This window comes from Schistocerca gregaria, chromosome X, assembly GCF_023897955.1.
Source record: "Schistocerca gregaria isolate iqSchGreg1 chromosome X, iqSchGreg1.2, whole genome shotgun sequence".
Classification (NCBI taxonomy): Eukaryota; Metazoa; Arthropoda; class Insecta; order Orthoptera; family Acrididae; genus Schistocerca; species Schistocerca gregaria.
Window position 1 is genome coordinate 785942077 of NC_064931.1, and position 26791 is coordinate 785968867.

A 26791-nucleotide genomic window follows, 5' to 3' on the forward strand; every position below is an offset into this window, starting at 1 on the left:
TTTGGTCTCTAAACTTTGAGGGTTTCAGAATTCCCATTTGAGGTGCCATCAGACGTTGTGGTGTCCATCTTTAAACCTTAGAGAAACATCGTCAGTCACATTGCTGAAGCATGGAAATCATTCAAAACCTGCCACGTCCTCAATGGTGTCCAACAGATAAAAATTACACTGAGGAAACACTCCTCTCTGCTCCCTTATGGCCAGCTGCAAGGTTGTCATCATTTTTGACGGCCAGCTGTGCACTTTGAACAAGTGACCAGGAAGGTCATCGCCACTCTGAATGTCTTATACATAAGACTGGTTCAGGTGCTCTCATTGATGCGATGGAGGTTTTACCTTTCTATCCTACACTCACTCCAGAGGCTGTGCCAATGGACGATGGCCATCAGCAGACGCAATTGATCTGTTCTGACCCCATGGTTGTTGACCATGTAGCTGTACCAACACCCTCTTTTCTGCCATCTGGACATATGACAGATGACAGAGGCCCACCATCTGACAACATGTTAGGCAGCAATGGTCACCAAGGAAATTGACGAGACAATGCCATACCCCTTCTGATGATGTTCTCCATCGAATGTGTGCACACTGGCTACTTTTCGAGTTCCTTGCGGGGTGGGGGAGTGGCCATGTATGTAAAAATCAGTATTCCATTTGAGTTCACAGACGTATCATAGCACTGCGCTGAAAAGATATTTGAATGCCGTGCAGGCGCAGTTGAATTTAGTGAAACTCAACTTCTAATTTTTGTTGTTTATAGGTCATCTAACTCTGACTTCAGAATATTTCTGCTCAAGCTAGAGAGCGTTGTTGATTCGCTCCATAGGAAGTACCGGAAATACACTATATGTGGTGACTTCAATATTAATTTTGTATACGACTGTGCAAGAAAAACGATGTTGGTGTACACTGGCTATTCATATGATCTGATGCAGACTGTGTTCTTTCCAACTAGGGGGCAGGAGAACAGTAGTACAGTCATAGACAATATTTTTATTCATTCTTCATTACTAGATGGGCATTCTGTTAGTAAAAGTGTGAATAGCCTTTCAGATCATGATGCACTAATGTTAACACCAAAAGGCTTTAGTAATCAAGCAAATGTGACATATAATTACAGACTATGAAGGAAAGTTAATCCATCGACAATAGTGAATTTTTTAAAACTCGTGAAGGAACAAGAGTGGCAGGATGTTTATAGTGCTGATAACATAGATGACAAATATAATGCTTTCCTTAACACATTTCCGGTGCTCTTTGAGAGTTGATTTCCATTAAAACACTCTAAACAGGATACTAGCAGTAAAAGGCAGCCTGGGTGGCGGACTAGTGGGATAAGAATATCATGCAGAAAAAAGTGGGAATTATTGTAATGTTAGGAGAAGTCACAATCAAGCTACAGTATCACATTACAAATGTGCTTAAAATATTATTAGAAAGGCAAAGAGTATGTGGTACGCAAATAGAAGAGGATAAAATTATAACTACATGGTCAGTTGTGAGGGAAGTGTCTGGTCAACAGCAGAAGGTCTACAATCTAAGGTCAGTTCGTAGTAAAAATATTTCTGTTACTGGTAAATCAGATATATTTACAGTATATAACAATCATTTTCTGGGCATTGCTGGTAAATTAACAAAAAATTAGTTTGTACACTGAATCATGTAACTCTCTTGGCAAATACCTTTCCTAGATTGATGTCTGAAAAGCTCCTGTGTGGTACAGACAAGGGGGACACTGAGTCAATAATTAAACCACTGAAGGCTAAGGAGTCTCATGGGTATGATGGTGTGCCTCGCAGAATATTAAAGTGCTGTGCTGCACATGTTAGCCCTGTACTTAGCCATATTTGTAATTTTTCCTTTAGGAATGCTCAGTTTCCTGAACGATTAAAACACTCAGTATTAAAGCTGCTTTATAAAAAGGGAGAAAGGGATAATGTAGACAATTTTAGACCTATTTCTATGTTATCAGTGTTCGCTAAAGTTATTGAAAAGGCTTTGTATGTAAGGATAATTGATCATTTTATATCACATAATTTATATCAAATGTACAGTTCGGATTTACAAGTCGTTAACCACTGAAAATGCTATATTCTCTTTTCCCTGTGAGATACTGAAGGGGTAAAACAAAGTGTTTCGAAAGCTAGGCATATTTTTTGATTTAACTAAGGCGTTTGACTGTATTGATCACAAAATATTGCTCCAGAAGTTGAACCATTACGGAATCCAGGGACTAGATCCCAACTGGCTCTCTACTTACCTTAACAACACGCAGCAAATGTAGTTATTTACAGTGTTGAGAATGGCTGTGTTGTGATGTCTGAATTGGGTTTAGTCAAATGGGGTGTGCCTCAGGGATCAGTGTCCGGGCCTCTCATGTTCCTTATTTATATAAATGATATGCCATCTAGTATTACAGGTAACTCTAAAATATTTCTATTTGCTCATGATACTAGCTTGTTAGTTAAGGATGTTGTGTACTGCATTGGCTCTGTTTCAAATAGGGCATTTCATAACATAAGTTCATGGCTTGTAGGAAATAAACTAACTCTAAATCACAGTAAGACTCAGTTTTTACAGTTTCTAGCACACAATTCAACAAAACCCGACGTTTTAATTTCACAAAATGGGCTCATGATTAGTGAAACTGAACATTCAAATTTCTAGGTGTTCAGATAGATAGTAAACTGTCATGGAAAGCCCACATTCAGGATTTTGTTCAAAGACTTAAGGCTGCAATTTTCACTATTCGATTGGTACCTAAAGTAATTGATAGGTCAACATGACATTAGTCTACTTCTCTTATTTTCATTTGCTTGTGATGTATGGTATTGTATTTTGGGGTAACTTTTCCCATTATAAAAGGATATTTTTGGCTCAGATGTGGACGGTTCAGGCAATAAGTGGCGTAAGTTTAAGGACCTCTTGTCGACCCTGTTCACTAGTCTGGGTATTTTGACATTGGTCTGTCAATATATATATTCTTTACTGTCGTTTCTTGTTAATAATATCAGCTTATTCCCAATAATAAGCAGCTTTCACTCAATACCTACTTGGCAGAAATCCAACCTGCATTTGGATCGCACTTCCTTAACTCTTGTGTAGAAAGGTGCGCAGTATACTGTTGCATCCATTCTCAATAAGATACCACAAGCATTCAAAAATATTATCAGTAATCCATGCTCTTTCAAATCAAAACTGAAAAGTTTCCTCATGGGTCACTCCTTCTAGTCTGTTGAGGAGTTCCTTGAAAAATTATGTTGATTCTTATGTTATACTGTTCAAAGCGTGTACTTTAACTTATGGCTTGACTTTTTTGGGTTCATAAACATTTTGTTTTTACTTGTTATTACTTTTATGTTGTAATTTCATGTACAGACACGTTCCTCGACCTTGGAGGACTGCTCCTCAATTTGGTCTCACGGAACTTGATGTGTAAATAAATAAATAAATGTCTTACCCTGGCCTTGCGGGCTAGTGTGGCTGCTCTGTTCTAGGCGCTTCAGTCTGGAACCGCGCGACCGTTACGGTCGCAGGTTCGAATCCTGCCTCGGGCATGGATGAGTGTGACGTCTTTAGGTTAGTTGGGTTTAAGTAGTTTTAAGTTCTAGGGGACTGATGACCTCAGATGTTAAGTCCCATAGTGCTCAGACCCATTTGAACCATTTTTACCCTGGTCTTCACGTAGCCCACATTTGAACCACGTGGATAACCTTTGGAGAATATTTGCAAGGCGTGTTTATAGCAATGGAAACTAACTGAGGCCGAATGTGGGCTGAAAACAGCGATACGAGAATAGTGGGCGACAATTTCTTTGTAAAATCTACAAACCCTAATAAAATTAATGCTGTAGATAATTTTTGAGGTAAATAGGAAGAACAGGGGTTGGAGGACATCGAGTACCTTTATAACAATTTCCATTCAAGAAATTCGAAAGCCTTATTTTGCAGCTTGTGTTACGAAAGTAACTGTGTAATTCTGTAATGATTGTTTATTTCCTACATGTATCTACTACGTTATTAATAAATTCGATACATGTTTGCTTTCACATTGTATTACTACTTTCGTAGGAGCCTAGCATTTATGCTGATTTCCACTACTGTACATACTTTGTGGATACTCCGTTATTACTAATTGTATTACTGACGTCTCTTAGTGATACTACAGGACTGTATCCAGCCATGGTTCACATCGGTAACTGTGGTTCAAGGTATTTGTAGCAGTGTATTACACATTCATTCCCCCACCATATCTGCTAGGTCTGTGCAGCTGACTACCATGCAGAGGACCCAGATTTGATTCCTGGTACTGCCAGGAATTTTTTCATTGGTGGAGGACTGGTACGGAGTACACTCAACCTTGTGAGGCCATTTGAGGAGCTATTCGACCAATTAGTAGAGTCTTCAAGGTCAAGACACCCGAAACGACCGGGAGAGCGTGGTGCTGACAACAAACCACTCTGTACCCCATCCAGTGACACAAATGTCTGAGGATGATACAGCGGTCGGTCTGGCCGGATTGGCCCGTCTAGGGTCAGAAGGCGGAACTTAACTATTTGGGCATTCTTTCCTCGTGCTGTGTACAGCAAGTATTTGTATTTAGTAAACCTCAGTCTCCATTGGGGAATAACATGAGGGACTCGCAACCTACCTCAGATTAACATTTGGTAATGTGTGGTAAATTGTTATGTCGTCATGTGATCCATCATAAAGAAATGATGTTGCAAGTATGCTTGGCCTATAATTTGTTTCAGTATTAACTATCATAACTCTCCGTTCTGCTGTCACTAGCAGCTGGCTAATGGAGGTCAAAATTTTTCAGAGTTGCTTCTGCACTTATAGTGGCCCATGTTAGTGGAGGCGCCACTAGCTAGAGTCTGTGCCTTAATTTCCTGAGTGCGTTTTTTGACTGCTGCAGCGAAATAAGTTGTAAGAGGGTGGTGTTTGCAATGTTGTATAGGCCTTTGGCGCTTCAGATACTTCAAGTTTTTTGAATTTTCCTCTCCAAACAGTGATGACAAACTCATATACGCTCTAGTTGTTTATCAACAAACACGACTTTCTTCCTTAGTGAGTATTGTATCCACACTTACCATACATTGCTTGACAGCGGCATACCTGTATCATTGACATTTAAAACATCTCAATGGATTACATGTGTAAGATACTCTCAGGCGAATGGAAGCTAATGTAGCAAGATTACTTTTAATTTCACTGTAAATTTTAGGCAGTGTTTTTCAATTTTATACACTCTAAGTCAAAGAAAACGGCGCACCATGAAGGACGTATGCAAATTGGTCACAAATTGATGTCATACAGGTATCAACGGAAAATACAAAATTGTAAACTTTGGCGGTCGATGGATTAATGTGTGATATTGCAGCGCAATTTCACCGTGCAACTGACAATGAGAGTAAACAGAGGTCATGTCGATACTAAGACATAAAGTCATCGCGAATCTCATCCTACATACCCTGTTGGCCAGTAACTACGTCTCGCAGACAGGTATATGCATAACATACTCTGATGTTAGCATTTGAGAGAGGATTTGTAGCTAAGCTCAAAGAAGCCACTTGGTGTAATCGGCGAATCGCTCGACATAAGAATAGAAGCGATGCTACTACTTGATGATGTTAGCACGAATGGGTGAACCATGGCCGAACACAGTGTCAAGAAGGAAGGGGTCGACCTGGAGAGAGAACAGAACGAGAGCACCGATCAATCGTCAGAGAGGCACCCAGAGCCCTGGATTCATCATTATCATAGATCCGACTTGCACCTAGTGCTCACTATTAATAGGGGACTCACAGAAAGGAGGCTGAGCTCATGACGCCATTGCACCGACTACCGTTGGCCTCTGTACAGAATCAAGTCTGTTTGCAGTGGTGTCGGGAATATTAAGCCTAGAATCTCATTGACTGGAGAAGAACAGTCTTCAGTGGAGCGTAACACTTCGAACTGGGCCGTGATGACCAGCAAAGACATGTCTGGAGACACCCTGGTAACTGATGATGTAGAGTGCCATTTCATTATCGCACAGCCCCGTACAGCACAGAGGTACGTTGACGATATTCGACACCCCATTTTGTTTCCCATCATGACAAACCACCCCGAGCTTCAATTCCAGCAAGATAATATCGCCCGCACACAGTGAGATTTCCTAATGATTATCTTCGTGCTTGTCAAACTCATCGTCGGAATTCGAACCAGCTGAAAACGTTTGTACCATTATGTGCATGGTTCCATTCCAGCTAGGGTTTTTGAAGATATAAAACGCCAATTGGACATAATTTAGCACGGCATCCCTCAGAAGGAAATCCAGCAACTCCGTTGGTCATTGCCAAGGCGAATAACTGCTTGTATAACGGCCAGAGATAGACGAAGGCGTTATTGACTTCCTTATTTATTTTCTATACATATACATCACATCTACCGATTTCCTTCCCATTCTGATAATTTTTTATTGGTTCGTGGCTTTTTATCTTGGAATTTATATTTGAAAATATTTTGAAACCACAATACATGCTGTGCCTCTTGACTATAGGTTTCCATCAAGGAAACCTTTGACTGGCAAACATGTTGAGAAAAACGACCTGTTTTTACATGGACGACTTTATCACGTTGTAGAATCGCCAGTTTAAATATATTCTGCTATAATGTACCTGTTAGGTTATTTTTTATTGGTCAAAACTAGTATAAAAAAAACAGAAATTGCCATCAGGATAGCAGCTTCAGTGAATTCCAAATACAATCCTACTTTGATGAACGCTGGAAGTTCGCTTACACTGAAGTTTAACACAAACGCTACAGTTATCTGGAGCTCACCAGTCACTGTCTTCATAACATATCTAACATCAGTGATGCCCACTGTATCTCATTCTTAAGCTGCTCTATGTAAAGTGAAGTAATAGGACATGTTTTGCAGCTCCATCGTGATCATGAGCACAATTCAACGGGAGCAGTGCCCCAAATGCTCGAGGTGAAGGATCCCTCAGGGGACCAAAATGAACCATGAGAAAGACAAAGGATAATTCAAATGGACAGCTCAAGTAAAATTCCAGAATGAGTTTTCACTCTGCAGCTGAGTCTGCACTGATATGAAACTTCCTGGCAGATTAAAACTGTGTGCTGGACCGAGATTCGAACTCGGGACTTTTGCCTTTCGCGAAAGGCAAAGGTCCCGAGTTCGAGTCTCGGTTCGGCACACAGTTTTAATCTGCCACGAAGTTTCATAAAGTAAAATTATTGTATTACAGTATACTAATATGTTTGTTCGCAAGTTTGCTTGGAATGGTCGTGGTTAACAGCCAAGTTCCAGTCCTATAAACAGGCCTCTGAATGAGAGGTAAATTGATTACAGTTGGTGCCGATAACTGAGAGCTGTACGATACTGTTTCAATTCCCTCAGCAGACCACCGTAGGTTACAAGCACTGTGCTTCAAAGCTGGTTAACGGCAGGCATACGCTTGCCATAACTGTGGTCGTCTGCCCCGAAGCAAGCATGGTCTAGTGTCGCATGGAATTGCTTGCTAGGTAAACGGTTGTGTAGAGGAAGATGATAAGAATTGTATAATTCGATTACAAGATTATGATCGACAATTTCTCTAACCAACTAAATTTTTCTGGTCGCTTACACTACAGGTGGTTTGGAAGCCCCGAAATAGATATCTACTCATACGAGCGTAGAGAGTTTTGGCCTGCAATTCCAGATAGGTAAGCAGTGTTTTCAATCTACATCGAATCTGGTGACCACCCTGCCGCGGTCGCTGTAGGTCGTCCAACACGGAGGTTTCCTAAGCTGATCGAGTAACGTCTCAAAAATCCAGTACGTTTCCCTAATGACTATTAACATTCACGCTGTTTCGGAGAATAACTTACAGGTGCATACAGAAATAAACCTTCATCCGTGTTTACCTTCTCTAACGAATCCCTTAAAATTAAAACTCATTCATTACGAAATTCTATAATGACGTTTTTCCTCTGTTTCGACCACAGTTGGTGTTATTTAGCACTACGTTGTCTTGAAACTTTTTACAACCGTTAAGTACTATTCACCAGTGGCGTAGCGTGAGGGGAGACTTCGAGACTTAGTCTCCCCTGTATTCGTGCTTAAGAAAGATGCAATAGTAATTAATAACAAAAATATAAACAACTTTCTACTAAGAGCACTAAATGTGCGAAGACATCAGTTTGGTAGCCCGCACCGCCGCATCCTGAGTATTGGTGTATCTGCCTGCTTGAGACTCGACTGCTCTGTCTCTGCCTCCATTCCCTTACCTGGCTGTGTGCGCCTGAGAGTTCTCGGATCCCCTCCACTTCCCATCTACCATGAAGGCCGGTGCGCTGCACTTGCTAGCACGTATCGAGACTAGTCTCTGCCGCTTCTATGCTGGCTTTTACCACGGAAGTGAACAGTCGCGCGGTTTGTGTCCATAGACATTCTTGTGTGATTTTAGTGCATATTTTCGTTGTGTCGCCAACATGAGTGAGCCAGCAACTGAATACCACATAGAATTTTTATTAATTGTAATTGTAGGAATTACTAGCTCAAGGAGAGCAGTTAATCCGAGACCATCTGTCATCGTGTTCAACCTTTAAAGAAACGTCTCAAGATATACTGAATGATGTAATAGAAATGATAACTCTGGCAGTTAATGAGAAAATAAGACCTAAATTCAGAGCTGCAATCTCATTTCGATTCAGGCTGATGAAACATTAGACGTATCATGCAAGAGACAAATGAGTATAATATTCAGGTACTGTATTGCAGACAAAATTGAGGAAAGATTCGTGCGATTTTACGATGTTTCTGGAGATAAAACTGCTGAAGGCATGTCAAACATTATTCATGCAGTACTGAAAGAATGGAATGTGGAAGGAAAAGTGGTTAGTCAAACATATGATGGTGCTTCAGTAATGGCAGGCAGAGGAAGAGGACTACAACAATTGGTGAAGTAGTTCTGTCCCTATGCGCTGTTTATTCATTGTTACGCACACCAACTGCATTTGGTATTGTTACATGCCTCTAAAATCATACGACAAATACGCATGCTTGTAAGTGATCTTACCGCATTCCATTCGTTTTTCAGAAAATAATCAAAACGAACTGTATTGCTAACTGAGACAGGATTTAAACTGCCACATGCAAGCAACGCTCGCTGGAACTTCCGTTCCAGGGCATTTTAAACATCTAGTCATTTCTCAGGCATATATAGTGTTTTTAATTATATATTTGATGATACAGACTCTCAGTGGGACCCATAATCTTTGAGCTGTGCTGTGGGAATGAAACGACGGATGGATGATCCTACGTTTGTCTACTTGCTTTGCTTCTACAGAGAGTGCTTTGTTTATGTTGATCATCTCTTTAATGTCCTTCAGTCAAAATCTGTCAGTATAACTGCTTGCCATGACGAAATAAGAACTGTTTTCAGAAACTTACGACAATTAAGAACGAAATCATTCGTTGATGAATGCATAAAATGCAGCTTGTGTTTGAATGGCAACTTATTATTCTGTGACAGTCAAAAGACATCTCTCAGGGCACTAACCTACAGATACTGGATTTGCAAATTGTTCAGACGGAAATAAGGTTTCCAGACTTTCCCCAATTTCAGTTTGTTGAACTTTTCAACGAAAAGTGTTTCCCGAACTATAAAAAAGAATTCCCAAAGTTGTAACCGCTTCAATTATTAGAACAGTACCCTTTTTTCAAACAATAACAACTTGAAAATGAACTGTGTAACATATAGACTGATGAGAAAAAACACTTATCTCCAAGAATCCTCTTAAAGTACATTGTCAACAATGATTTAGACTCCGTTTATGAAGAAACAACGAAGTTCTTGCGTTTGGTTGTGACCCTACCCGCAACTTCAGTAAGCAGTGAACGAAGCATGAGTACTCTTAAACGAGTGAAGAATTATTTAAGGAATTCAATGTCCAACATCCGGCTTTCGTGTTTGAGCACGTTAGCAATAGAAAAGACATTAATTGGAGAGCTATCCAGTGATCAGATCTTTGTAGACCGAGTTATAGACTTATTCGTGGAAAGAAAAGACAGGAGCATTGCACTTGTGTACAAGAAAGTATAAGTGCTTCTTCTCTTGCTGCTGGAGTTATACAAATTTGTCATCGTTTCTTGAACAAGTTACTATTTTTTTTTATTTGTGGCGGTGGTAGTAGTAGTTGTAGTAGTAGTAGTAGTAGCAGTAGCTGTAGTAGTAGTTGTTGTTTTATTTGACGCGTTTTGTTTCATTTCTTTAAATTATTGTTTAGTGTACTATTTTGTCTCCCTATAACAATTGCAGTCTCGCCAACCTTTCCAACCACGCTACGCCACTGGCATTAGCAAAACATAGCTTCCTGTTGTCATGTCGTTATGATCTGTTTGCAGTTGTTAACGTGTTTAGTAATTATATCAAACCAATGTGACATAGCGGGCATATTTATTTATGTGAAAACTCCAATCCTGTCTGCAGATATAAAACATGGAAAACCCCTTTAAAGTAAAAGAAAGGTGAATATTTACATACATTTATATTTGAGATGTCTTCTGGGGTGACAAGAAAGCATTCCTGTCACCATAGCAAATCGAACAGTATGGAGTGTCATGTGACTGGGATGTCATCGGACCTCGCACTAGCCACTGGCGTCACATCCGAATGCAGGGTGAGAGAGATGCTCTTTAACAGCAAGTCTTGGCTCGATCATATGGTGGGAGCCCGATCATGAGGCCTCCTATCTTCGAGGTCAAACGGGCATTAAGCTTCTTCCTATCTCTTTCTATGGATGTTCTTCATATCCTCAGCTTTACTGCCATTAGCTTTTCCTGTTCTATGCGTTAAAAACGATTAAGGAGGAGCGCTGTTGTAGTGTGTGAATATTAGAGAACATGTTCAATGCTGACGTAAGCGTCAGACACGTTCGTAAATGTCTTTCTTGATAACAATGTCTTTCCTCTTTTGTTGCAATTGTTGGATGCATAACATCGAGTTAGAGGAAGGCGTTCACAGATAAGAATTTCGTGAAGATACAGACAGGCAGTGAGAAAAGTCTGGGTCAACAGATAGAAGGACATACTCGGGCATAGAAGCAGAGGTAGAAGAGTATCAGAGAGTGTGTAAGTTGCCTGGGTACCTCTAATAATATCCTACTTTCGGTCCCTCAGTTCTACATTGTCACTATGCTCAATCTTCTTAATACCTTTATTCTGCCTAATTGCGGCCATCAACAGTCACAGCGCGTTTTGTAACGCTTAACCTTCGAGCAGGCTCGCCAAATTTCCATTAGTCGAGCATACGTGGGGGTATATTATACCCCACAACATAATTTACATAACACGATCTCAGGCTTTGGAAAAATAGTGTTTATTTTGAGAATACTTACAGAGTATTTTAAATGTATATTTTTTGTGCACATTTTTGATTATTTGAACTTTTTGTAGGATAAACTTAAAATGTTTCAGCAGATCTTAATACAAAGTGTTTCACCTGAGGTTTACTTAATTTTTTTCCGTGTTGTGCGCTACATTACTGCTACATCGTAAGGCTCATGGACACACATAACTGATCAACACTGTCAACACCCCATCTTGTCATGTTGTAGTCTAATATTATTTCAGGCTTGCTTGTTTTATCGTCGCTGGCCGCGGTATCCGAGCGGTTCTAGACGAAGTCCGGTACCGCGCTGCTGCTATGGTCACAGGTTCGAATGCTGCCTCGGGCATGGATGTGTGTGATGTCCTTAGGTTAGTTAGGTTTAAGTAGCTCTAAGTCTAGGGGACTGATGACCTCATATGATAAGTCTCATAGTTTGTTTTATCGTCAAATATTTGTAGTCCTCGCACCGTGGATAGGAATATTACGGATTCAGTATGCTTTAGCACGGACTCGTATGATGTTAGAGTGAAATCCGAAACTTGATGACCCAACTTTTCGATTTTTGCACACCTGAATTTCAACAATTATTCTTTTGTCCTTTCCTAGTGTGCCGATAACGTGAGCTGGCTCTTGAGGACAGTTGTTACCAAAGGGTAACTGGTGTACCAGTTATCAAATGTGATGTTCCTGTCAAGAATCAGACGCATCGCTACGTCACGTGGCATGTCTGAAGTCTGATATGCGCCATCGTCTTGTTCTCCATAGTATACTACCAAGTTGCATGTAAAAAATATTTAGAAACTTCCATATTTTGCAGGTTTTTTGGGAATATATTGTATGAAACTGCAGATCCCTCGGAAAACCTCTAGTTCCTTATCAATAATCACATAGATCAATAGGTTGTATGAATTTCTTGAATTGAAAACAAAAGGCTGCAAGAAATGGCAGCTTCTTCAGCTCTTGCGGCCAAATCACAAGGATCGGAGTAAAAACCAAAATCTCTTGTAACTTACACATGCTCTTAGAACTTGCACTTCCGTTCCATCTGTGTTCCACAGCTTGAGTGCGTTAATATGATGTGCTTCCTATATTCCAAACAGATATTAAGATTTCAATAAAGCAACATTTTCAGTTCATGATGTCTTCATTGCAGCTCTATTGCGAGAGTCCTGTGATAATTCACTATTCTTCAGTATATCCAACTTCTTATGAATGACAATATTATGTGTCATACTCTTGTTAATTACTTTATGAAAAGCAGAAATTTCGTTACTCAGTTCATCTGCACTGCTAATAGGACCAGGAAACACTTTCACTACGGTGTAATCTTATTTATAGGTTTACTCTGGTTGAAGTATTTGTTTCCTCTTTGTAACGTTATCTGTGTCAATAAAATACTCCTATTTCCATATTCACTCAAATCTTTACTGTCACATTCAATAATAGACAGGACATCTTGTTCAGAACCACTGCGATGCTCACTGCCTTCAATTACTTCCCCATCCTCGTCGGATTCACCACCGCCAATGCCACGCAATTCATGATCTGATTCAACCAATACCTCCGACAACCACTACCAACTTATGGATATTTTTTCGACGTCATTTCAAAAATGGCTCTGAGCACTATGGGACTTAACTACTGAGGTCATCAGTGCGCTAGAACTTAGAACTACTTAAACCTAACTAACCTAAGGACATCACACACATCCATGTCCGAGGTAGGATTCGAACCTGCGACCGCAGCGGTCGCGCGATTCCAGACTGTAGCGCCTAGAACTACAAAACAGATAACAGATCATCCTATGCCAAGACAAGCTTTTCCACAAAAATATCGCGTTGGTAGTTCAATTGTTCAAATGTGTGTGAATCCCAAAGGTACCTAACTGCTCAGGTCATCGGTCCATAGACTCACACACTACTTAAACTAACGTATGCTAAGAACAACACACCTGCCCATGCCCGAGGGAGGACTCGAACCTCCTGTGGGAAGGGCCGCGCAATCAGTGACCTGTGAGCCTGTAACCGCGGGGCCACTCCGCGCAGCTCCCTGATCAAGTAACTAAGTAATCAGTTCTTTCAAACTACGGATCTGGAGCCAATAACTACCCACATTTGTGTGTACGTAACAAATACGCATTTATTTATAGGAGCGTAACTGTGGGTGGGGTACTGTATACACCAACAAAGTTCAGGCAACAGATTCTCGGAAACACAGGCATACAGAAAGTGACACAGAAAAACGAACTACAATAATCGATAGTCGAGACTAGAAGAGAGGAATGGTTAGCGTGCCAGTGATCTCTGACAAACAGCTGTGTTGCCACTAGCAAAAAACTAAACATGTGGTAATCTGTAAAGCAGTGCGTGTGCTCAAGGGTTAAACATTAATTTTTTTTAAAAAAATAGTCACATACTATCATTTTTATATGAGCTCTTACGAGAAATCACCTATATTTCCTTGCTAGACATGAGACAGTGACTGATGCATCGAACTCCAGCTAACATGGCATCTGCAGCGCCGTTAGGAGAATTCTACTTTACCATTGTCATTAAAGCACACGTGACCATTTTAAGAAAGGACATAAATCAGTCAACAATACTACGCACGATCTGAACATCATGGAGCTTGACTACACATACTCTCTAATTAAGTGGGATGTGTTCATGAACTTCCAACTTAAGAACTGGCCCGCAAAGGTAGTAAATGCGAAACTTTTTAAGTTCAGTGTAATATGCATATAAAACAATATATTCACATTTTACCCATATATACAACAAAATTTCCGAACATGAAATCTTATGCCTCGACAAGTCTTGATATCTGAGTCTTTGGATTTGTAGTCCAACACTTACTCAGATACAAAGCCACATCTGAACATCATATGTAATCAAAATTTGTAAGAGGATAAGAATTTCATTGTATTAAGGGTAAAATATTGGACAATTTGTTAATTAGATATATCCACATTTTTGCAATAGTACAGAAATGCTTATTTATAGTTATTTGTCCTACGGATGAAATTAGTACAGTAGCTTTTACAACTGATATGGGATAGGTCAGTACAACAATATATGCAGCACAGTCCATCTTATCCCAAACCTGGTAATCTGAATGTTCAGTTAATCCGAACATGAAAAATGTTAGTCTAAGTGCGGGAAACTGTATGGTAAACTGCTGTACATACACACTATTTTAACTTAAACAGTACAGTAAACATGTATTAGAAAAATTGGCAAGAAAACATGAGGTTTGAACAATGCATAACAATGAAAGAAAAGCTGCCAAACTTACTAAAATACAGCGTCCATTATATCCCTACTTTTTAGATGACAAAAACTCAGTCATAATTCCTCAGTGCTGGGGTGAGATGGTACTTTATCAGTCAAAAGGATTGCATGGGGAGGCAACTTATGTTCCTTAGAAAACCTTCGAACAGAGGGAGGAAACTGTCCTTGAAACCATTCTTTGAACAGCTTACCATCCATCCATGCGTTTTTCTGGTTGCGATAATATACGGGCAGAGTCTTCATGTTGCAGTTCTTAAAAGCTCTAGGCCTAGCAGATTTGCGGATCAGCAGTGTTGTTGCACGCTAATAAAGTCACACGATCTTTGTACGTTTTAAAACAAGGAGCATGGTCTTCTGTTTTTGATTCTAGGTTTTTGTTGAGAATGCCCTAACATTAAGGTCAGTCGCGTCAGCGTTATAAATTTGTTGGGGAGCATACTTTCTCTCTCTTAACATTTTTTCAAACTTACCCAAGTATTCCTTGGATGCATCACAGTCAGAAGAAAGCTTCTCTCCAGTAATTGTTAGCTGATAGATTCCACGAGGTTCTTTGAATCTGCCCAACCAACCTGTACTCACACTAAAAGACTCATCACCACACATTAACCAGTTGTCCATTCAAAGGAGTTCCCCTTTCTCTTTCCTGCCAAACCAAAGGAAAAGAGCTCCATCCAGTTTATCGTACTTGGACTGTTTCGTAGTCTACCGAATTTCGAGTGTTTTTCCTGAAGTCGTTGCACAGGACAGTTCAAGCTTCACTCGGTTCTTCTTCCAAACGCAGATTGTTGCTTTACCAATAACCAGTTCCGTTGCCGATTTAGATACATTCTCACCATTGTCTATCAGCTTCAAAGCATTCAGTTTTTCTTTGACAGTTAAAGTTGTATGTTTCCGTTTACTCATGACGAAAATACGTACACCACTACACCTGAACGATTACAATACAACTGTTGCGTGTGCCAGCGATCGATAACTAACATAACCAAGCACTTTGCGAGCCAATGGCAGTGCACTGACATCAGACACTACAAAGGTCTTAACGATGCACAACAACAAGGGCAGGGAGTGAGAGTGATCCATAGTTTCCACACTTGTTCCCATTTGTTACCGTGGTGCACGTACTTACTTGCTTGGTATACTTCATTCTAGAAGCTCGTCACCATAATTCCGGCTAATCTGAACAAATCGGTAATCTGAACATGGTCCAGTCCCAATTAGTTCGGATTTATGGGACTCTACTGTATTACAACATAGACAGTGTGAATATCATACAGCATTTTCACTACATTTTATTAAATGCTCTTTGCAAATAGAAGACATGGGCATTATGATATTGGTAATGTTATTTTTACCTATATAACACAGATCCTAATAGCTATAATATCATTCAATTTATCTTTTTTCTTATGTGCTGTGTGAGTGGGCTGGATGACTTATCTATTGAAACAATAGCATTTTCTAATTCATTTACTGTTATTTCTAGATAACTTAAGGTGTGCATGAAAATGGCTTAAGTGATGACTGTTTTGATACACTTTTGTTTTTTATAACAGGGAAAATTCCAAAAATTTGTGCATGGTGAAAATAGTGTTTTAATAAAAGAGATTTCACATTCATTTTTAATTTATTGCATCCCGTATGACTACCATTCAAGAATGAGGGGTTCATTATGTGCGCCAATGATTTACTGATAAGGTTACTGCAGTTACAAAGGAAAGATTTGGTCTTGTCCAGTAGACGACCTTTTTTCTTTATTTTGCTGTCAATTATTTTTTCTATCTCAGTTTCTGATGATAGCATTAAGAATAGTGTGTCAGGGCATAAATTAGATTCTAATTTTAAGAGACGATTGTTCATGAGGTGGACAGGTCAGGTTATTAACTGTTTTTGTGAAGTAGTGATTGAATTCACCTGCTATTTCTTTTTTACTGAAGAATGGTTTTCAATTTACTTTTACATTAATGTCACTTGGTTGTCATTTTCTTCTACCAGTGTTCATATTAATGATTTGTCATATGCATTTGCTTTTATTTTAGAGTTGTTTGAGGATGTTACCATTTTGTGGCTTTTTGGCTTCACTAACTATATTCCTAAATATCTGCTTATATGAAGTAGGTATTTCTTATATTCTCCAATACTGTGAAGTTTAGTTTGGCTACAGGAGACAAGTTCTGTTTCCCTTTGAGATGATCTGATGGTTCCTACGGTGATCCAGTTGGAGAGTTTTCTGTCCCTGCTTATACTTTATGTTTGTAGGGGAAGTGACAGTTCACATAATAGCAGAAGATTTCTAGGAATGTGTATGTTTGCTGCATACAGTTTGAGCCACATATAGAATTTGCCAGCTGTTTTTATTGAACTTTCCTATCTGTACACCATTTTTTTTGTGTTGGCGTAAGATCATCGGCACATTGACCTGTATAATTAATGCATTGTGGTCTGAGAATCCTAAATTTTCTGAGGATACTGTGCAATTGTTATTACTTATAACTTGGTCAAGATAACTATTACTATGATTTGTTACTCTAGTCGGAAATTTGAGCATTAGGTCAAAGTTTTTATCTGTTCATAAAATTTTTGCAGCTTATATGGCTAGTGTCTTCTGAGAGAAAATTTGTGTAAAACCGTCACTTATTAAAATACCATAAGATTTTCCTTTAACTTATTTTTCTCTAACCAACGTTATATTTTTGTGGAAAAACACATCTTGGCATAGGATGATCTGTTATCTGTTATTATATAAACACTCTAGTCTGCAAGCTGTACACATGACAACTCTGTTTCTCTTTCAAAACTATGAGGACCTTATTTGTCTAGTGATGTGGCAGTAATGTTGTTTTTTACAACTTCACAGCTCCCTTAACCTCTAAAAGTTTTTGTTGAAAAGTGACTCAGAAGTCACTTTTGTGGTAACACTGTACTTACTATTACAAAAGATCTAATGAAATGTTCATTAATATTACTCTTTTTTATGTGAAGCTATGTAACATTTTATTTTGCAACTGTTGGGCAACCCAGCATTCCAGGTGCGTTTCTTAAGAAAAAGTAAGCACCAGTACTTATCACCAGCTATTACTGACAAGTGTGTAGCTCATTTGATATTCTCCCTAACTTCATTACGTTTGAAATTTTCTAACACCAGCTTCAGTAGAGCCTAGCCCGCAAGTTCTTTTCTCTTCCCTAAATTTTGCAATTCTCAATATATTGCTACTGACTGATGTAATGGTATTATTGAAATCTCAGAATACAGATCATTCATAATACAATGTTACTGTGTCTGGTCCTAGTTGTTCTTTGTTCAGAACTGTATAATGGAATTTTTAGAATGATAGTGTGGTTCTTGGTGACATAGTTGAAATATAAAACTTGGGCTCCAGAAAATTCTTGGCAGTCTTTAAAAACAAATGGAGAGAAAAGAACAGAGCAAGAAATCAGCTGTAAAAAACAGAGCCTAGTATAAAAGCCATTCAAGGAATGTATTGCTATTGTTTAATCAAAATAACTTCATTGGTTAATGTCCAGATTAACTTATTGCAATACCTTTAATTGAAAATAAAATATTTCTGTATTTCAGCATTTTGTAAAACCCTCCAACCCAAGACTTGGAGCAGAAACATTGAAAAATGGCATCTTGATTATACATTCTACAGTCAATGGTTAAAGATTCTTAAAGGTACTCATCTTTATTTAAATAGTTGAACATATTGACTTATTTATTATGTATGCATTGTTCAAATTTCAAGTTATTCATATGTACTTCCTCCTGACCTGACCAAGCGAGGTAGTGCAATGGTTAGTTCACTAGACTCACATTCAGGAGGATGACAGTTCAAACCTGTGTCTGGCCACCCTTGTTTAGATTTTTGCATGTTTTCCCTAAATTGCTTCATGCAAAGGCCAGGATGGTTTCTTTGGAAAGGCACAGCAACTTCCTTCCACATTCCACATACATTCTTAATCTGATGAGACCAATGACCTTGCTGTTTGGTCCCTTAGCACAAATCAGCCACCACCTCCTGACTTCCACCTACATGAACACTAAACTAAACTTGTGCCTGTAAAATGTGAGTGTACTGAAAGCATTGTAGGAGCAAACTTTAAATAACTGTATTCCACAGATAAATTCATTTCACCTAAAAACATTTGCTCATATTAATTACACTGAAAAAGACTGTATAAAGAAATCAATCCATTTTCATACAAGGACACAGTTTTTCACTGTTTGCCAAAGAATTGAAGCTAAACGTAAAAGACCATATCACAACATGAGAAGAATTTATCTGGCTGAGTCAAGGCCAAGATATAAAGAGGATTCTAAAATTGTACAAAAATATAAAAATGGAACATTATTTCTACATTATAAAATGTATGAGTCTTGTGTTCATAAGGGCACAGTGCTTGCAAAATACACAAAATGCTAACTAACTGAAAACAATTAAAATGTTATTCATTCTTTATTAGCTATAAATGTTTTCGTATTTTGGGAATCAGTGCTACACAGCTTAAATTTTTGCTTTCAAGTTATCACACTTATATTAATTATTCATAATTAGTATCAGAATTTCCTATAACTGATACCTGATACCTTATCTCTGAAGGTATGCTAACATGTGGTTTTAGATTTAAAGATGAATGTAAACTGTTCAACTTTAGGCTCGTATCAAGTAACATTTATTGATAATTGTTACATTTTCCAAGGTGTTATATTTTGAAGGAACAATTCTTTTTTCTCTACGAGAATGCTAAAACGTCTATGCATAAGGATAATTACATCACAAAAATTCTGGGAACAAATTTTAGTAGTACACTTTTTTTAAAAAAACACTGCAGAGAATACAGTTTACTCATTATTCCAAACAGAAGTGTGATTAAGACACACCCCATGTAGATTTGTTCTCTGATTCTCCCGATTTTTTTGATTTTTGCCTTCTCTGCTTCCCGTAGGCCATTAACCACAAAGCATTTTATACAGCGAATCTGGAAAACATATATAACCAATAATACCAGATTTGTCAAAAACTTGTTTCCAAACACAACACAGCCATTGTAACCACTCACTCTCATATTGCATAATAATATGTTGATAACTTTATTATACAATGTTATAAAATACGTGTTACAAGAGTCAGATGTGTTGGATGGTGTGTAGGGTCGTGTTGGATGGTGTGTAGGTGACTTCTGACAAAAATACCCAGTTCCATCGATAGTTTCTACCTAATTTGGCTATCAGTAAACACACATAATAAAACTGAATTTTGTTACTATGTCACCATAAATCTGTAAGTCATTATTACTGCAGCCCAACAGACTGACGTATCCTGCTGGGTAACAGTGGTCATGAAACTGATAGGTATAAAATTCATAAATATCATGGTAAACTTTGTGACTACGTCTTTTACAGTTTCTACACGTGTTGCAACTGTTTTATTTACAAAAAATGAACAGTATTTTATGTGATGCATTGTATTTTAGTGATAAAATAAACAATGCATATTAAATTTGTCTAATCGAAGACATATTTTTATTACTAAAGGGGTTACATGAGGGGCCTGTGAATTATTACAAAGGATATAACAGTAACTGGTGTGAATTGATTTCTGTACATTTTAAAAGACATTCTTCTCGCTGAACCATTCAGTCAGTGATGAAAATCATGGTTTATTTTATTTATGTACTTATTTTTTGGCTGTAGCCAGTTTTGACAGTGTCAATTACCAGAATAAGTAAATAGTTTAATATTCTGGGGAACAAGCGCTATGTTCATGTCCTGAGTGTATAATCAAACAAACATGGTACCCAGGATTGATACTGTGGCATACAGTACTGAAGTAGCATTGTTCCAGATAGGTATACAACATAATAATGACTGTTAGTATACGTTTCTTCAGTTTATATTTCAGCTTATTGATCTCTGTTTAAAAGGTTTCTTATGTATACATAAATAATAATGCTACCGCAAGCAACCACTTTCCCATCATCAGGTGCACTGATGAACTGATTACCTAAGAGCTCACACAGGCCAAATATATATAAGGCCTAAACCAGCTTCTAGGCCCTCAGTTCATCAGTGGACCAAATGACAGCAATATGTTTGCTTGTCAAAATATTATGGCTGTTGTAAACTGACTTCCAGACATTCACCAGTGAACTATTTCATCATAAACTAAGTTAGGAGTAATTGAAGAAACACAGTTATAAAAGCATTTGAACACAGTGGCTACTCAAAACTTGAAAAATAATTTCCCTGAGAATTCTAGGTACGAGAAGCAAGAGGGCATTCTAAGAAGTCCCTGATAAAATAATGTTGAGGGGGAGAGGCGACCATTGCAAGGAAACAGTTCAGATACACTAGTCATAAGCAGTAGTTTGACTGCAGTTTTTAAACATATAATTTCTGTAGAATAATATGCACATAATTAACTCACTTTGAAATGTGACATATATTAAATTTGTGGTTTATAAAACAAAATAAAATTAAATTTCAGTTCTAGGTAAAAAAAATCAATGAAAATCCCTGAGGCTTCCCTGATTTTTCCAGATAAAATGTAACCCCGCAAGAACTCCAGATATTCCAGAAGAACCACCACCCTATTGACAGACCAAAACAGAATCGTTGCCAATTATTATATGGTAAAAATTTATTGTCGTGCTGAGATTTCATGTATTTCTCTGTTCTTCTATTTTAGTTTTATGAAATCATGCTGGAAATTTGACATTAAATAAAATTTATCAATAAAGTGTTTCAGTTCTAATAAAACTATTTCTCAGATATTTTTGGAAATGTGTTTAGTTGGGATATAGACCTGTAACTTTGGCATCCTTTAAGACTTAAGTGAAAAATTCCTTTACCAAGAGATGAATTAACAATTTAATTGAGAATATCTAAGTATATTCCTCACATTCCATCACAACTAAATCAAGCAACTGCTATCTATGGTGTCACAAATACATTAACTATATGTAAGCTGCACAAATGGGATCTCAGGTATTATTCATTGTGAGAATGAAAAACCTCAGTGTTCCCAAGAAACCAACCGCTGGGTGAAGGTAATAAACATTGAATATATTTAAGTAAATATGTGTTTGCACATTTTATAAATGTGATTTCTCATTAAGGAAACTATTTATCTTCATTTTCTCTCACTGCCAGTGATACTGTATGCTGAATTCCTACATATCCAGTGTAATAACAACAATTTCTCCCAACCACATGAGATTTTGAGATTCTTGACAGATGTTTGTTTGTAAATGTTTTCCAAAAACAGAAGTGTAAGATCGCTGTTCATACATGAAAAAAACTAAGTAGTACAGAATGCCTGTGTGAAGAGAAGTGCAAGATCGGTGTTCATACATGAAAACAGAGAAATAACACAGAATGATTCCGTTACTGGTACTGGAGGCGTTTATCCTCTGTTGTTAACACAGCAAATACCGAAAACGATCAAAAGCAAAGATAATTATTTACCGTACCTGAATTGCTTTATCTGGTGGTATACAAGCACAAACTCAAAATGCTGAATTATGCCTATTTGAAAGGTTATGAATTAGATAATTTTTTCGATTGATTAGCCATTTCACCAAATCAGATTACTTTCAGTAGGAGCTTTATGATATAAAACTAATTTCTCGATCTCTTCCGTTTATTGCTAGAAATTATCTAGTCCTTTTTGTCTTGATGTTAATGCATTTAACAGTTCCGAATATGTTGTATATAATTAACCATTAAAACTCACAGTGGGTATTACTAAAGTGACTAAGTAACGTATTCAGTTGACAAACGTTGGTACATATAAAAACAGTGCTGCAGTATGTCTGTTTGTGACAGCAGAAATAATGATGTTGCTTTCAATCCTATCACTGATTACGCAAATCGAAAAAATGTTGAAACTAAGAACTTTTTATGCATAAAAAACTTACCAAATACATTATTTGTACCTACCTCTATGGGTCTTAGCTCCGAATACAATCTGGTGGCGGGAATGCACTCGCGTAAGCATTTGTCTTGTATTTTAGCGTACTCCCGCATGAAGCGATCAGTCTGCAACAAACGAGACAATTATCAACTCCAAAAACTGAAACAGTTACACTTAAAAGTTATAGTGTACATGTTTCTTACCGAATCATCGTAGTTTGACGCCATAATGAGATGCAATAAGCTCCTTCTTTTGGCTTTAGGTCAATGCTTTAATTTGTTCGCCAATCTCACCTCTATAGCCGTATGTTAGAAAAATAACAGGCAGTGCTTCAACTGTTGCGCCAAAGATCGTTCTAGCAGTCATCTGCGATTACATTGCATAAATTGTATAATCTCTGGAATCTGGTAAGAAGTCAAAGTCGTTTATCCTGCGTTGAAAAGAATGTACCTTACGCAAATGTAAAATAGCTGTGAATTGTACACCTCATTTGAGTCATTGTTCCCAGTTGTGTCCCATGGTAATTCTCAACAATTACTGCCTATCGAACGCACGGATCCGTAACGATATATATCGAACGTGCAACTCAATATTGACCACGTGACTCTGTTGGTGCGAGTTATGGATACATTTTACAGCCTTCACTAGAGCAACGGCAAAAGCCGAACTTTTACTAAGTTGCAATTAATTACAAATGAAAGCAGTAACTTTACTTACATTACTCGTAAGCCACGTCTTCTTCACGCAGTATTCCTTTTCGGGTACACTCTCGCCATGTCAGTCAGAAATATTTGGAGAGTAACAAGAGGATACAAATTTCCCCGCAATCTCAAGTTGTGGAAATACAGGATTTCTGTTTCTTTTTATCGACGATTTCACAGATTTCCACAAGCGTTCGATGTGATGTGTGTGAACAGACGGATCGTCGTATGACTCAAATTCAACACAATGATTCAAAAATTCATGTTGAAATCCTTCTTTCTTTATGGTGTTGTATGAATTAAAGCTTTCTGTTATCGCTTTCGTGCCCGGCAGTTTAAAGTGCTGTATCAGAGACTAATGTTCTCTTCCTCCTTGAATGAATTCGACTTATAAAGCATTTCAGCGATTTTCTTTAAACGCCGCCAAATCCCAAAACAGGTTCAGCATCATTTTTCAACGATCGGCCTGTGGTATTTCCTAGTAGCTATATGTGATTCGTCTGTTTCGACAACCTTGTTTTGTCCACCGTCTGGAAAACACTCTAGTTCGTGATTAGGACGTAACAGACTTCTCGGTAGAAATCGTAGTAGTCGTACAAGGTGTTCGTGGACGGTTGCTTATCAGAAGCTGTCACTTGTAGCGTATGATCTGTTATCCAACAAGAAACTGAAATGATGATCTTCTGGATAAATAACTGAAGCATTAGATTGGCCATGTGAGACGATCGGTAGTCGAAACTGCAACGCTTTCACACATTGCTATTCACATGATAAACTATGTTACCTTGCCAAAGCAAAATCATTTATTATCATTCGCGCCACCAGAGTGGTGTGATAAGTCATCGAGTCGCGAGTTCGATATACAGGGTGAATAGCGTAGCACCGCCGATATTGCGGATATGGAAAGTGCTATTCATGTGTGGTTTTCACAGAATGGATTGGGAATCATGACTCACATTGTAAGCCAATCAGTAAATTGTAATAATAATTAGAAATTGTATTTTTTGTGCAAACATACCCTTTTTGAAATGGAACAATGCCTCCTACTATTAACTAACTAAAAGTAGGGTAAATTAGATTGTCAGTGGTTTGTGTTTTAGGATTTAGTGCGAGTCGTTTACGAGATATCCCATTTTGAAAAGTTCCCACATTGACACTTGTGCAATATCTATGGAAGCACACAAGTGCATACACAAGTTATGTGGATTCTGACCAGCAACGAGACAACTGATCGTGATAGATTGTGTTCAAAATGACTACCGGCAACAACAATACGTGTTTAGAGTCTGGCTATGGAACGTCTGCTGCTAGCATTTCAGTGAAGATGTTCAAGTAGGTTGCAGTAACACGTCTTGCATATCATCATGTGTAATTGGTATGTCATTGAAGACAGCATTTTCCAGCTTTCCCCATAGAAAAAGTCTACAGGCGTTATATCCGGGGAATGGGTCGACCAAGATACAGGTGTGCTGCATCCAGTCCAATGACTTGTAAACAATTCGAGAAGAAATGCTGTAGCATTTCGTGCAGTATCGGCTGGATAGCCATCATATTTGTACCACAGGTAGCAACTAGTCTGCAGAGGAACGTCTTATAGCATTCGTGGAAGAAAGTCTGTTGGGAGGCTGCAATACTTCTGCACGTTCACTGTGGTGTCTATGAAGAGAGGTCTAATGGTTCACTATCCCACACCACAAGCCTACACTCCATGGACGCTGACGTTCCACCGGACGAAGCCAACGTGGATTGTCAGCAGACCAACAGTGGATGTTTCAGCGGTTTACCTGGTCATGATTCATAAATGTGGCTTCATCACCAAACAAGATACATGATATATCTGAAGCATCCTATCTTAAAGCCCATGCACATAAGTTAACAATACGATAGCTCGGGAGCTACCGTGTGGATCAACCGTAACAGCAACAAGAACATACTTCATTATAATATATTGGTGTAAGGATAAAGAGAGTGTGTCCAAGTTGTCCGAACATGCATAAACGTTTGGTATTAGGGAAGGTCGAAGGGATCAATTACTAGGATCAAAGCTAAGACGGAAAAGCAGTTGGCGTATATTTTTAAGTACTACATTGCAACAGCTTCTAGTCCCATTGTTGAAATTTTCCGATTTGCCACGAAATGTAACGGTAGATCATGAATAGATTATGTGAAATAAAACTGCCTTATCTTTGTGCACAATTAATCTGTGTGAATAAATTTATTTCACTAAGATCCAAACGTAATAAATATTTTTAATCGAAAGATATTCTCTCAACATGCGGAAGCAAAACTAATTTTCAGTACAGAGGATGTACTGAATCTCGTCACATTAACAAATGATGAATATTTTTAACTTTACTGTAGTTCATGATAGGAATAGCAGGCTTCATCTTTACGGTTTTAGAGAGACGAATACCAAGAAATTTAGCAGGAGCAAAGTCGTTGTTATCATCAGTAACAGATCAATTTAAAAAATATTTAAGTTTTAACACACAGTTCAATGACTTCAAAATAGCACTCTGAGACGATACCTACTATGATACTTCAGTTTTCCTACGATTTGCACAGCTGGAATACCTGTACTGTAATCTATAATCTCCATAGAGTGTGGACATGCGAATTATAACTTTTAGGAAAATCATCTATATACAATTCGAAGAGTAAATGTCGAAATACAGAACCAGCCGGCACAAACCATGTGCCATCGAAATATTTGATCTGATATTGTTAGACTGCAAAATTTGTTTCTCTCACTTAGGTATGATCTCATTAAAGACATCTCTGAGTCTCTAAAACCATAGCAGTAGATTTTGTAGCAGAATTATGTGTCTGACAGAGTAAAGTGCCTTCTTGAAATCCACACCCAGTATGTTTTCGGACAACCTGGATTCCAACGATAAAAATAAAAATGAAAACAATGTTTTCAAGTGCTCTCACTACCGATAAACCGGTTCTGAATCCACCCAACTCTGAATGTTATTTGCAGACAGTTGTTAACAGATTTGGAGCACCACTATATGGCACTGTAAGCGGCAGAATACGCTAAATAAAAGATGCAAAATACATGGCTGTTCCTGTGCTTGTGTCTGAGGTGCTTCACGTTGACTGTATCAATGCAGGATTGAGTGCTGCTGGTGACTATGAAAAAAGGCGTTGGACCAATGTCTGCAAAGGGTCTGGAGAAAATGATAATGAAGTTCGAAAAGACAGGTTTCTTTTCAAGTGCAATGTCTCAGAATGAGGAAAAAAATGATTAGACACCATTAGAAGACATGGCCACAGCATTTGGGTAGGGGGAGGGGGGTTGAGTGGAGCTGCACATACATGCAGTGCACCAGGAGTTGCTTGAACTTTTGGAAATAACTGTGAGCACAGTTCATACAATTCTATATAACATCCTGTGTTGCTATCCATACAAAATTACCTAGTTTCAAGAGCTGCTTCATGCTGACCTGCCAATCAGACAAATGTTTGCTCTTGAATTTCTTGCTCACATGGAAATGGATAATG

At 38.2% G+C, this 26791-nt stretch overlaps 1 protein-coding gene across 1 annotated transcript in view; it reads right to left on the bottom strand.

Annotated features, from left to right (window-relative positions):
• Positions 1–22920, bottom strand: part of LOC126298537 (uncharacterized) — a 106319-nt gene extending 83399 nt beyond the window's left edge. The window contains exon 1 of the mRNA XM_049989898.1: positions 22787–22920. Coding sequence (XP_049845855.1) covers positions 22787–22810 — 24 coding nt within the window. The 5' untranslated portion in view covers positions 22811–22920. The remainder of the gene's footprint in view (positions 1–22786) is intronic.
• Between the last annotated feature and the right edge of the window lie 3871 nt (positions 22921–26791).